Source organism: Lygodium microphyllum, chromosome 13, assembly GCF_053477565.2.
Source record: "Lygodium microphyllum isolate KBCC chromosome 13, Lygodium_microphyllum_v1.1.10, whole genome shotgun sequence".
NCBI lineage: Eukaryota > Viridiplantae > Streptophyta > Polypodiopsida > Schizaeales > Lygodiaceae > Lygodium > Lygodium microphyllum.
In genome coordinates, this window is record NC_141147.1 from 116,930,846 (window position 1) to 116,941,894 (window position 11,049).

Here is an 11,049-nt window from a genome sequence, read left to right on the forward strand (position 1 = left end):
ATATTTATCCACAAGATTATACCATTGACAAATGATCCTACGATCATTCCCTGATATGGCATTGTGGGCCTTATCCTTTCTATATGACTCATAAACGCGTCCCCAACGTTTTCTTCATGCCTCACCATCTTTGCCAAACTATGGAAATAGTGATGCTAGCTATGTGGCTACCTTCGACCATATATCCACTCCTTACTTCGGTGGCTTTAAGAACTCCGCACTCATGGATCCTTGGATGTGAATGAGTTGTACTGTCCATGCGTCCTTCCACTGCACAAACGGTTTTTTTGTGGTTGTTGAATGATCTTGTGTCTCATGTCTATCACCCTGATTCTTTCCTTTCCGCACCCTCTTTGCTTTAAGAGGTTTTGGCACATCGGACTCAGATGAGGTTAGCCGTGGATACTGCTTGTTGGCATTCTCAGAAGATGGCACCATTGGTTCTTGAGTTTGAACCAAGTCAACCTCTTCACATGTGTCCTAGATTGCATCACAGGAACTTATTGCTTGTGGTTCTTGTTATGGTGGTGCCGAGGGGCCATGTTAGGACTATGTGCAATTGGATGACGAATTACATGATTGTGTATTGTTGTGGGTCCATCTACACCTGAATATGTTGGTCATTGGAACGGTGTGGATTGAGGAGGACGAGGATTGATCAAAGGAGGGCGGTTTGGAAACACATTTACAGGAATACTGCCAACCACACTATGGCTTGGAATGTGGCTTGGAACACCCAAACTTTGGCTTGAAAAGTACATAAAGTCCTTATTGCATATTGCCTCCTGTCTCATTTGAGACATGGATTGATGAAACTCCTCCATGGAAGTGCTCTCTTGAGAATCCATCGAGCTCCACCTTATGCATGAAAATTATCAATAATTTACAATACGTAAATGGACAAATAGGTTTATTGTTCAATAACTTTATTCTATCTATAACTATGAATTGTAAACTTAAAATAGCTTTAATGAAAACTAACTACAATATGTCAAAATTTATCAAGCAAGTAGAATGTACTTAGGCTTTTACAAAAACATAATTTACTTTGCAAATATGTTTTATGAGCTTGGCTAAACCATGATGCCACCTATCTAATATTCTTGCATAACTTTATGAGACACATATTCTTAAGAATGTTGTTAGCACATGCTTATGAACACATGCCTAAGGTTTCATCTATTGTCGCTTAGAGTCATCATTCGAAAAGGTTTGTCGTGGGTGCCATTTTCCTTAACCCATAGTTTCTACCAAGGTTGCACCTCTTCGCTTCACATGTATGCCATGTTGTTCAGTGCCTTCTAAAACATCTTTTACATATAAAAGATAAGATTATCTATATTGCTTGACCTCAATTTAGAGCACTTATATAATGGCTATGTTTTGAAACGTCATTTTTCGCCTAGTTTAAATTCAAAACAAGAGTCAATGTTGTCATTGGCCCCACCAAAAGAGTATCCATGAAATTTTTGCCTACTTTAAATTCAAAACAAGAACCAATGCTGCATAATCCTACAAAAATATGTTATTGTGATAGCCAGTGTGTACCAACAAATTTAACTGTAAGTGATAGTAAGTTGTATTGTGAGCTTCATGCACCAAATAATCATTCATGGCTCAATTGGCTAACAACATTCTCATGAAAACCTTTTAAATATGTTGAAGTTATGGAGTGGCATTGTATCGATATCCAAAAACCCTAGACCAGTTACATTCCATTCATGAATGATGCATTATATGCATTGCTCTCTTGTGCAGAAAAGAGAGAGCGAGAGACACCATTGATGCATGATGCATAGTTCACATTCATGGCGTGGGCAATACATGTTTAATCGTTCCAAAAATTCAAATTATCATCATTTCAGAAATTCAAACCATGAGGCATCATTCCAAAAATACAATCATGGCACGATTATCATGATGCATCATAGTGCACATTTAATTAAACTAGAAATTATGATGCATTGCTCTCTTGTGCAAAAGAGAGAGAGAGAGAGAGAGAGAGAGAGAGAGAGAGAGAGAGAGAGAGAGAGAGAGCATTCATGCATGATGCATATTTAACGATTATGGCGCTAGCAATACAGGTTTAATCATTCCAAAAGTTCAAATTATCATCATTTCAGAAAATCCGGAACATGATGCATCATTCCAGAAACAAAATTAAAGCACGATTATTATGATGCATCATGGTGCATGTTTAATGAAACCAAAAATTCAAAGTTCACAGGTTACAAACATAAGGAGCAATGAAGGGCATGCTGAGCAATGAAGAAGATGATGCATGTTTAATTAAACCATAAATTCAGATGATGTGTAACGGGGGGCGCCCTTTTTTTCATTTTGGCCCTTCTGATTGGAGTTCATGGGTGAATTGAACCAGAAATTCAAAGTTCATAGGTTACAGACATAAGGAGCAATGAAGGACATGCTGAGCAATGAAGAAGATGATGCATGTTTAATTAAACCATAAATTCAAATGATGTGTAATAGGGGGCACCCATTTTTCATTTTTGCCCTTCTGATTGGAGTTCACATGTTAATTAAACCAGAAATTCAGAGTTCACAGATTACAACATAAGGAGCAATGAAGGACATGCTGAGCAATGAAGAAGATGATTCATGTTTAATTAAACCATAAATTCAGATGATGTGTAATGGAGGGCACCCTTTTTTTCATTTTTGCCCTTCTGATTGGAGTTCATAGGTTACTTAAACCAAAAATTAAACCAATCGGAAAGACCAAAATGAAGGACATGAAATTAAACCAGAAATTAAACCAATTGAAGCAATCAAGGACATGTTGAGCAATGAAGAAGATGATGCATGTTTAAACCAAAAATTCAGATGATGTGTAACATGGGGCGCCCTTTTTTTAATTTTTGCCCTTCTGATTGGAGTCCACAGGTTAATAAAACCAGAAATTTAGAGTTTACTCCTTACTTAAATCTGAAATTAAACCAATCGGAAGGGCCAAAATGGACATGGAATTAAATCAAAAATTGAACCAATCGGAGCAATGAAGGATATGATGTGAGCAATGAAGAAGATGATGCATGATGCATTGCTCTCTTGTGGAGGAGAGAGAGAGAGAGAGAGAGAGAGAGAGAGAGAGAAGTATACCTTGATCCACTACAAGACATCCTTTGTGCAAGCATGGCATCTCTCCTGTTCACGTTTTTTTTACAGCAGCGATCAGCAAACAGTGACGATCATCACCTAAGGAGCAGCGATCAGCACAACGGCTCCATGCACAACGGACTTCTTGCTCGACCAATAGGCAAGCGATGGAGGAGCCCATCTCACCCACAAGCAAGATCGGACGAGGGAGCTCCCCCGCCTTGTAGAACATGTAAACATGGCAGGGGGCATTAAATACCCCCCGCGACTCCTGCAATCGGGCGCCCTCAATGTGTAACAAGCGCTTTTTTTTTCCTTTTGGCCCATCCCATTGGCTAGTTCACCCTTTACCGGGTGGCCCCTCCCCGATGTGTAACAAGCCTAAGTCTCAAGCTTAGGATCTAGCTACATCTTTTCACATTGAAACTATTAACTAATATAATTATCCACATTACCAAAAAAGAAGTTTTGGAGTAAGCACTTTCGAGTTACCAATGTATTAAATGTCTTTTACTTTCCTCTTATTTCGTTTTTAGAGGATTTGATGTCTTCTCTTTTAATCTTTTTTTCAGCAATTACACATCATTACCAATCATCAATGGATGGCCATATATAGATACATGTTGTTGCAAAATAATAGGATGGTGTATCATGACTTTATTCCCTATTTTCTAATAGGTAGACCGTAGAGGTGACAAAGAGAAGCCGAATACATGATTTAGACATCACAAGCAAAGGAGGGAATTATTATCGTAGGTTGCTTCCAAGCAACTCCTTGAAAATTTGAGTAAATAATCATTAGAGCCTAGTTTTTTCTTCATACACGTTTGTGCTATTTATATTAGAAGTAAATGTATTATTTGATATATTTATATTAAAAGTAAATAAATATATTTACAACTTCCAATAGAGAGATCAAAATCTTCTCAAAAGTAGGCTAGCTTAATGGCCTGTTTGACATCTCACACACTCACACAACATATCATAAGACAAACTCTCTTTTATCTGTCTATATGTATTGTGCGCTATGTTTTGGTGGCGGCCTTTTACCTTCGCTTGTGATTGCTGGGATTTTTTGGCTGGCCAGGAGGTCTGATGTAAATACTCTGATTTAATTTAAGCTCCTTCACTCAAAAGAGAGAGAGAGAGAGAGAGAGAGACAGTGTGTGTGTGTGTGTGGTCTTTTTCGTTTCCACGTCTGTCATATGCACACAATGCACAAATAAGGCATTTTCTGTCAAGTAGGCCGTATAGATTGAAAACTTGGGGAGTCCTCTCTAAACAATGTTTCAAGGCTGGAGGCGATGTTCAAACGATTATATGCCGGTATAGTTCCCCAACAAAAACATCATGTTACCAAGCAGAATGACATGGCACCCACGCTGCTTGTAATCGAAGCCACAGAATCTCTACAAACTTGCACTCATTCTCAACCTTCCAAGCTATGGTACATCATACCTGTGCAGTTTTCATCTCCTTCTACATCGAGGAACTTTATTTCTTTTACCATCAGGTTTGAGCCTTGCCTATGAACATAAGAAAGTATCCAACCCTACATGCAGACAAGCAAACCTGAACAACTATATTTATGGTTACAGATGCCTTCCGCCATGAGGCGTCTATATTCCTTTCTTCTATACAGAGAGAATTGAGGATAGCGCCTGCTAGGGATGTAGTGAATTGTGTACATACATTGAATGAGAAGCTTGATTAAACCCATAAGAAACCTGGGGACTAAAGCTTCAGGAGCCATTGCAGAAGATCCAGTCCAATAATGATCAGTAGTTGAAGTAATCACCACTACTGTAAGCTCCTCGCAGAATTGAGATTTGGCCCTCTTTCAACATCACTTCCTCTTCCAGTTTTTCAGCAACTTTTTTCAGTTCAGTGAGCTCAAAAGTCACTCTTAAGGCTTCCCTGCTCATTTCATCGGCTTCTTTTCGTACTTCATCCCTCTGCCTTCTGAGACCTGGCAGCTCGTCTTGAAGTTCCTTAACTTCTTTGCCTTGCTTTTGTAGGTCTGTCCGCAATGTGTCTATCTCCTCATTCTTCTTCACAATCTGATCAAATAGATATTAAAATTTAGTTTAGTTTAATGAAATTTTAGAGAATGTACGTGGCAGTGCAAGACTAGGTATTCACCTCACGCTCCAGTTCTCGAATTCGTTGATTTGCCATGACAAGTTTTCCATGCAAGTCATCGGCCTCAATTTGTAGGGAATCCCTACTCTTTGTGAGATCTGTAAGCTTTTCATCGAGCTGCTCTAATTCAGTCTCTCTAGACTGCAGCTTTCCTCTGAGAAGCTTCAAGAAAAGACTCTCTTCATCCAGACTCCTTACAACGCCTCCATCATCAACTATTACCTCATCTGCACTGTTCTCTGAAGATTTAAGGCTGTTCTTCAAATTATCATTCCAGTCGTGTGAAAATTGAAGTATTTTCAAGGCCCGCTCTGCATCCTTCCCCTCTCTCAATGATGTTCTCAATTTGATCGAAAGCTGTCTGTTTTGCTCCTGTAAATCTGTCACTTGGCCTTGTAATGCTTCCATTCTCACTTGTTGCTCTTGGTTAAACTTAATCACGTCCACTGAACTTCCATCCTTTGAGAGATCGGCCTGTTGCTTGAGACCAGTTAATTCAGAATGAAGGGCATCCACCTCATTTCTGAGTGCCTGTTCTACCCCAGCAAGCCTTAAAAGTTCCCGTTGAAGCCCGAGCATGCTTTCACTCTTGCTTTTAGATGTCCCATTAACTGCTTCATCAAGCTCTTGCCAAAGTCCCTCAAGAGTTGTCTCCTGATCATTGCAAACCCTTCTCAGCCTTGTCAGTTCCTTTTGGAGCTCGAAATTCTCAACTTCTAAACAATTATTCTTCTTGGACAGAGTATCAAGCTCACATTCAATGACCTTCAACTTAGACAGTGTTCCAGTTGATGACTGCTTCAACTGAGCAAGCTCTGCCTCACTTGTCATTGCCCTCTCTTTCCATGTGCACAGCGAGTAGTCATACTCTTTAGACTGAGCTTTCCACGAGGCTTCTTTGACTTTGAAAGATGCAATCATCTTTTGCAGCTCAACTCTATCATCTGTCAGTTCTGTGACTTTATCCCTCATGCGTCTCTCCTCCATCCTCATTTTCTCTAGCTTAGCTGTCCATTCCTCTCCTCTTCGATCAAGCTCCCTCTCCAGGCTTTCTTGAATGTTGACTTGGTCTTTTTCAACTGCCGTGACGTGATAATATGTTTCATCCTTCACTCGCCTCAATTCATCAGCTGCAGCCTTCTGCTCATAAATACGGGCTCTTATTTCTGCAGCAACCTCTAAAGCCAATATTATTTTCTCTTCACGTAGCAGTCTAATCTCATGCCTTAAAGCATCTGAAGTCTTAGTATCAGTCTCATATGCAGTTTCCACATTCCTTTGGCTACTAAACTCCTTAGAAATATCTTCTCTTTCTAAGGTAGAAGCAAGTTCCTCCCTTGCAAGAGCTCTCAATTCGAGGCTTTGAACAAAGTCATCATCATGCTCTCTCTCTAAATTCTTTACTTTTGAAAGCCTAAGCCTGCTAGCATGCTCTGATAAACACCAGCGTTCACTAGAACTGCGAAGGGAGCCAGCGTTTCCAGAAGAGGGAAATAGATTATGAGGATTCACTAGACTTTTTCTGTCACGAGAAGCAACCTCAGATTCCTGAACCATTGCACCATCAGCACCCTGATTTGTTAAGCTAGGGTCCTTCGAACTGATTTGATGTACACGAGTCTTTTCCTTCCCCAAAACCTTGACCAGTTTTTCTGCCACCATGCGAGCACTGAGGTATCTGAAAGGTGCGCTAGCATAAGCTGGCCTTGCACAGACAGAGCTCCTCTTTGAGCTAGGTGACTCGGAATTCACAGATCTACTTGAAGAACTTTCTGTACTCTTGGTAAAGCAGCTGCTTGAATCAGATGACTCATTGTATGATCTCTCTGATGCTGCTTGAGATCCAGAGTAAGAATGCCGTGAAGAGGTAACAAGTTTGCAATATGAATCTGCACAAAAGGGATTGCCATCCTCCAAGTTCCTGAATGCAACACTGTCAGGCAAACGGTCAAGCCGCATGGAGCTAGCTCGGAGACTGCTCGCCTGAGTAGACACATCACGTAAAGGGCGGTTCTTCGGAGTGCTACGAGGCCGTTCCTGTTGACTCACATTCTGATTCGAGCCGGCTTCCTTAGAGAGGCCTTTATTATCCACAGACGAGCTGCAACCAGAGCAGGCATCAGCCCTAAGTTAGCGATCAGAGTAAAATGTCGCACTATCATAGCACAAGGCATACCTATCATCCAATGCAGAAAATTCCAGCTATCATCAAGGAAAGGAAATTCCATGAACCTCAAACTACTAGTTACCGAGGATTTTTTGTGGCAGCTTGCCTCTCCCGAGCGCTTCCAGGGTGACGGACTGAGGTGCCTGCTGTAAAGACAGGATAGGCAGAGGCTCTGGGAGGCTTTCGGAGGGAAGCAGGCATCAAGGCAGCGCTTTCTTTCTCTCTACTGTCTGCGGCAGGAAGGTTCTCATCTCCGCTGGCCTGGCAATCGGATTCATAGATTTTCCTGATTGATCTCGCCATGACATCACCACGAACTTGATCAGCTAGCTTACGGTCTTTGGCGTGACCTTCCTCCGCATTCTCGAACGCAGGCAGAGGACAATTATCCGAAGGCTTGAGAGGGAAAACTCTCCGCATGGAAGCTTTGGTAAAATCGACGGGAGTGCGAATCGGAAGGAAACGCAAAAAGAAAGATAGCCTATGGTAGCCAATTGATGTGCAGGAGTTTGAACAACCCAACAGCAAAAAAAGCAGCTGTTTGTTGAAGAAATCTTCTTGGCAGAGACTAGTCTCCCGTTAAAAGGCTTAATAGCTCCATCCTACCAATTCTTCTACCTCAATTATTTCTCAAAAGCCATCCTATTGCTAAAAACTCGCCATAAATCCTCAACAAACCTTCAGAATCGCGGGCGAGGAAAGCAAAGAAGCGTATCTCTCTTCTGAAGCCAAATTCACAGTGACAAGCATGGTAGTCAACTGAAATTCTATTCCCCAAACCGCTTCACGTCATCCCTCTACTCAAAGCCTTGCGTAGAAGAAAATCGTGAAACACACAGTTTCTCCTTTGCCGAGCTGCTGCAGGCACCAATATAGCAGGCAGCAAGCCAGTGAAGCTTCGTTCCTGGTCAAAACAAGGAAGAAGCGAAGCAGACAAAGCATTTCTGAGCGCAAAAAACGGCAGGAACAGAGTGCAACTTTTCTGGAGGCGAGAGTATTCTAACAATTGTTAGATCTCTGATTTTTTCCAAGTTTGTCTGAAACGGGAAAGCTGAAGGCCTGTCAGGAGGAAGGAGACAGCCATAGCCTGCAGATATCTTATTTCCTTAAAAAGCTCTCTCTCCTTCTGTCTTCTCTTCTGCCGCGTTTTTTCGACGTAGAACGGTAGAAGTATTCGCTCTCTCGAGTCTCGACCCTCGGCGCAGTACTCCGGCGTTGCGGCGCTACAGCGACTCTTATAAATAGAAAATCTTAATAGAAATATTAAATGGGTTAATCTCCAGCCTCGTTTACCGCTTCCCTATAATAGACACGGCATCTTTCACGAGTGAAACATGACCTCCTTAGGGCCTCTTCACACCACGACGCGTTTAGGTGTGGGATTGCTCACGTGTATATGAGGTTTGTGTGGCTGGCCGGATGTGACGCACCCATGCGGCCATGGATGCATAGCACCCCAATAACCTAGGAACCATCTTTGAACTGCTTGTGGCTGCCAACTCTCACCTAGACAATTATCCCACAAGTGTCTTAGGGAATTATCCCATGCAAGTGTCTTAGGGTCAGTTCAATGTACAAGGCTACCAAGACCTCTTACCTAGACAACTATCCCTCGCAAGTGTCTCAGGGTCAATTCAACGTACAAGGCTAGCAAGGCCGATTACCTAGACCAGAAGCCCAGAAAGCATCTTACGTTGGGTTCACAACTCGCATCTAGATGAGAGGTGTTTCCTTGTGTGTTATGGTGCTCTTGGGTGTAGATGGAAGTAGAACCATATGCTATCAAGAACATGTCATGACGACTACTTGGCTTAGTCGAAGTGCCTTATGAGTTGTCTCATTCCTTGGTGACATATCAATACTCACCAATGTGCCTTGCAATATATTACTCAAAATAATGTGTTGTGTGCGCCTCCCAAGTTGAACAAGTCCTCTTTGCTTAAGATGTATAGGGCCCTCTATCCATGCAAGTGTGAACTAGCCCTAATTGAATGAAATTCCTTAACTAGACGCCTTTTCAAGTTATCGTGTTAACAATGTAATGTCCACACCCTTGGACACTTGACATGTCGGAAGAAGTGTGAACTCCACCTTAAACCCACATGTTGAATCAGTCCTCTTTGCCTAAGATTTATAGGGCCTTCTATCCATATAAGTGCAAACTAGCCCTTAGATCAAATTTGCAAATTTTCAAATGAACCACCACTATTCGAAGACAAAGGTCCCTTCCCATTTTACACTTATTCAATAAATATTTGAACTATATAAAACTTACAATTTTTAGCGTTCCAATATTGGCTTCTTGGAAATAAATGCAAATGTAATGTACTGTACATTGGTTTGATTCTCCTTTGCCGACTTTCACTGTGGAACATTCTAGGCGACAGGTGGTTGGGTCAAAATAAATTCCTTAAGTAGGCACTTTTCAAATTATGTTAACAACATCACATCCACACCCTTGCACACTTAAACGTGTCTGAAGAAGTGTGAACTCCAGCTTAAGCACACATGGTGAATGAGTAAAATGCATTGTGTCAATTTTCGAGCCACCTCCCAATGAACTAGTTGATTTGTTGCTGGATTTGGTATAGCACCATTACAACAATAGTGAGATGCTACAAGTTGTAGCAAGTGAAATGAGTGTTGTTCAACTTCCTTGGTAGACTCTCAATATGTGAAACTATCACGTTAGTTTCCAAAAGAGTTCCAAAAATGTGTATGTTTTGCAAAGCATTTACAAAACGCACACATCTCCCTACAGTTGCACCATTCTATGCTAAATTGCAAGAGATGACTAACAAACAATTCATTGTGCACTCTCCCCTTCAAAGTCGCATGCGAAACCCTTTTGTAAGGTTGCACATCCTAATCTCTAAGTGCCAATGCAACATCATATTATTAGACCCTCAAACCAAGGTTGCAACATTCCTCAAATGGGGTTGTTTCTCTTCTCCATGAGGGCAAATCCCATGCTAACCTTTAAACAAAATGAAATTGCATGTGACTCTCCAAAATGTGGGGGTTCATATCCATGAATTTGAAAACACTTTGAGACTATAAAGATCCATTCAACCCACCATAATCATCCAAACTATTTGTAAACAAGTAGCAAAAAGTAAAAGGTGTGTTTCCCATGTTTGTAACTCCAGTTCCAAATGATCAAATTAGAAATTTGAAGTCTTCATGTTCTAAACATCATATGCAAGCCACCATAGGTACAATTGTTGGGAAAATGAAAGTGCATTCCCTACACTTGATAAGTCCATAGTTTTGCCCCTTGCTCTAAAAAATATTTGCATGCTTTTCAATTTTGTCTGTAATTGGGATTACCGACAAATACATAAAATCTGAGAGTATTAGTTCCAAACACATATTATATGTTTTATATTCTTATCACAAATTTATAGGTGGACTATCTATCAAGGAGACATGTATCACATGTGCAACTAGTGAACAAAACACTACCACATTACTCAATTTATGTGACAAATAGTTTATCTAACATACAAAAAGCTCCTTGTCTTAGCATGGCCATTAAACAATTAAACAATGCCATGTTGCTCAATAATACTTTACCTAACATGTAAGAATGTCTCCCCATCTTAGCATTTCTACAAATACAT

The 11,049-nt window shown here is 40.9% G+C and overlaps 1 protein-coding gene across 1 annotated transcript; it reads right to left on the reverse strand.

Moving 5' to 3' along the window:
- Positions 1–4,057: 4,057 nt before the first annotated feature.
- LOC148027108 (uncharacterized) lies at positions 4,058–8,651 on the reverse strand. The gene is made up of 3 exons (XM_087691643.1): positions 7,509–8,651; positions 5,260–7,360; positions 4,058–5,177 (listed from the first exon to the last, which is right to left on the reverse strand). Exons 1-3 carry the CDS (start codon positions 7,844–7,846, stop codon positions 4,896–4,898), a joined length of 2,721 nt encoding a protein of 906 aa, XP_087547769.1. The 5' UTR covers positions 7,847–8,651; the 3' UTR covers positions 4,058–4,895.
- Between the last annotated feature and the right edge of the window lie 2,398 nt (positions 8,652–11,049).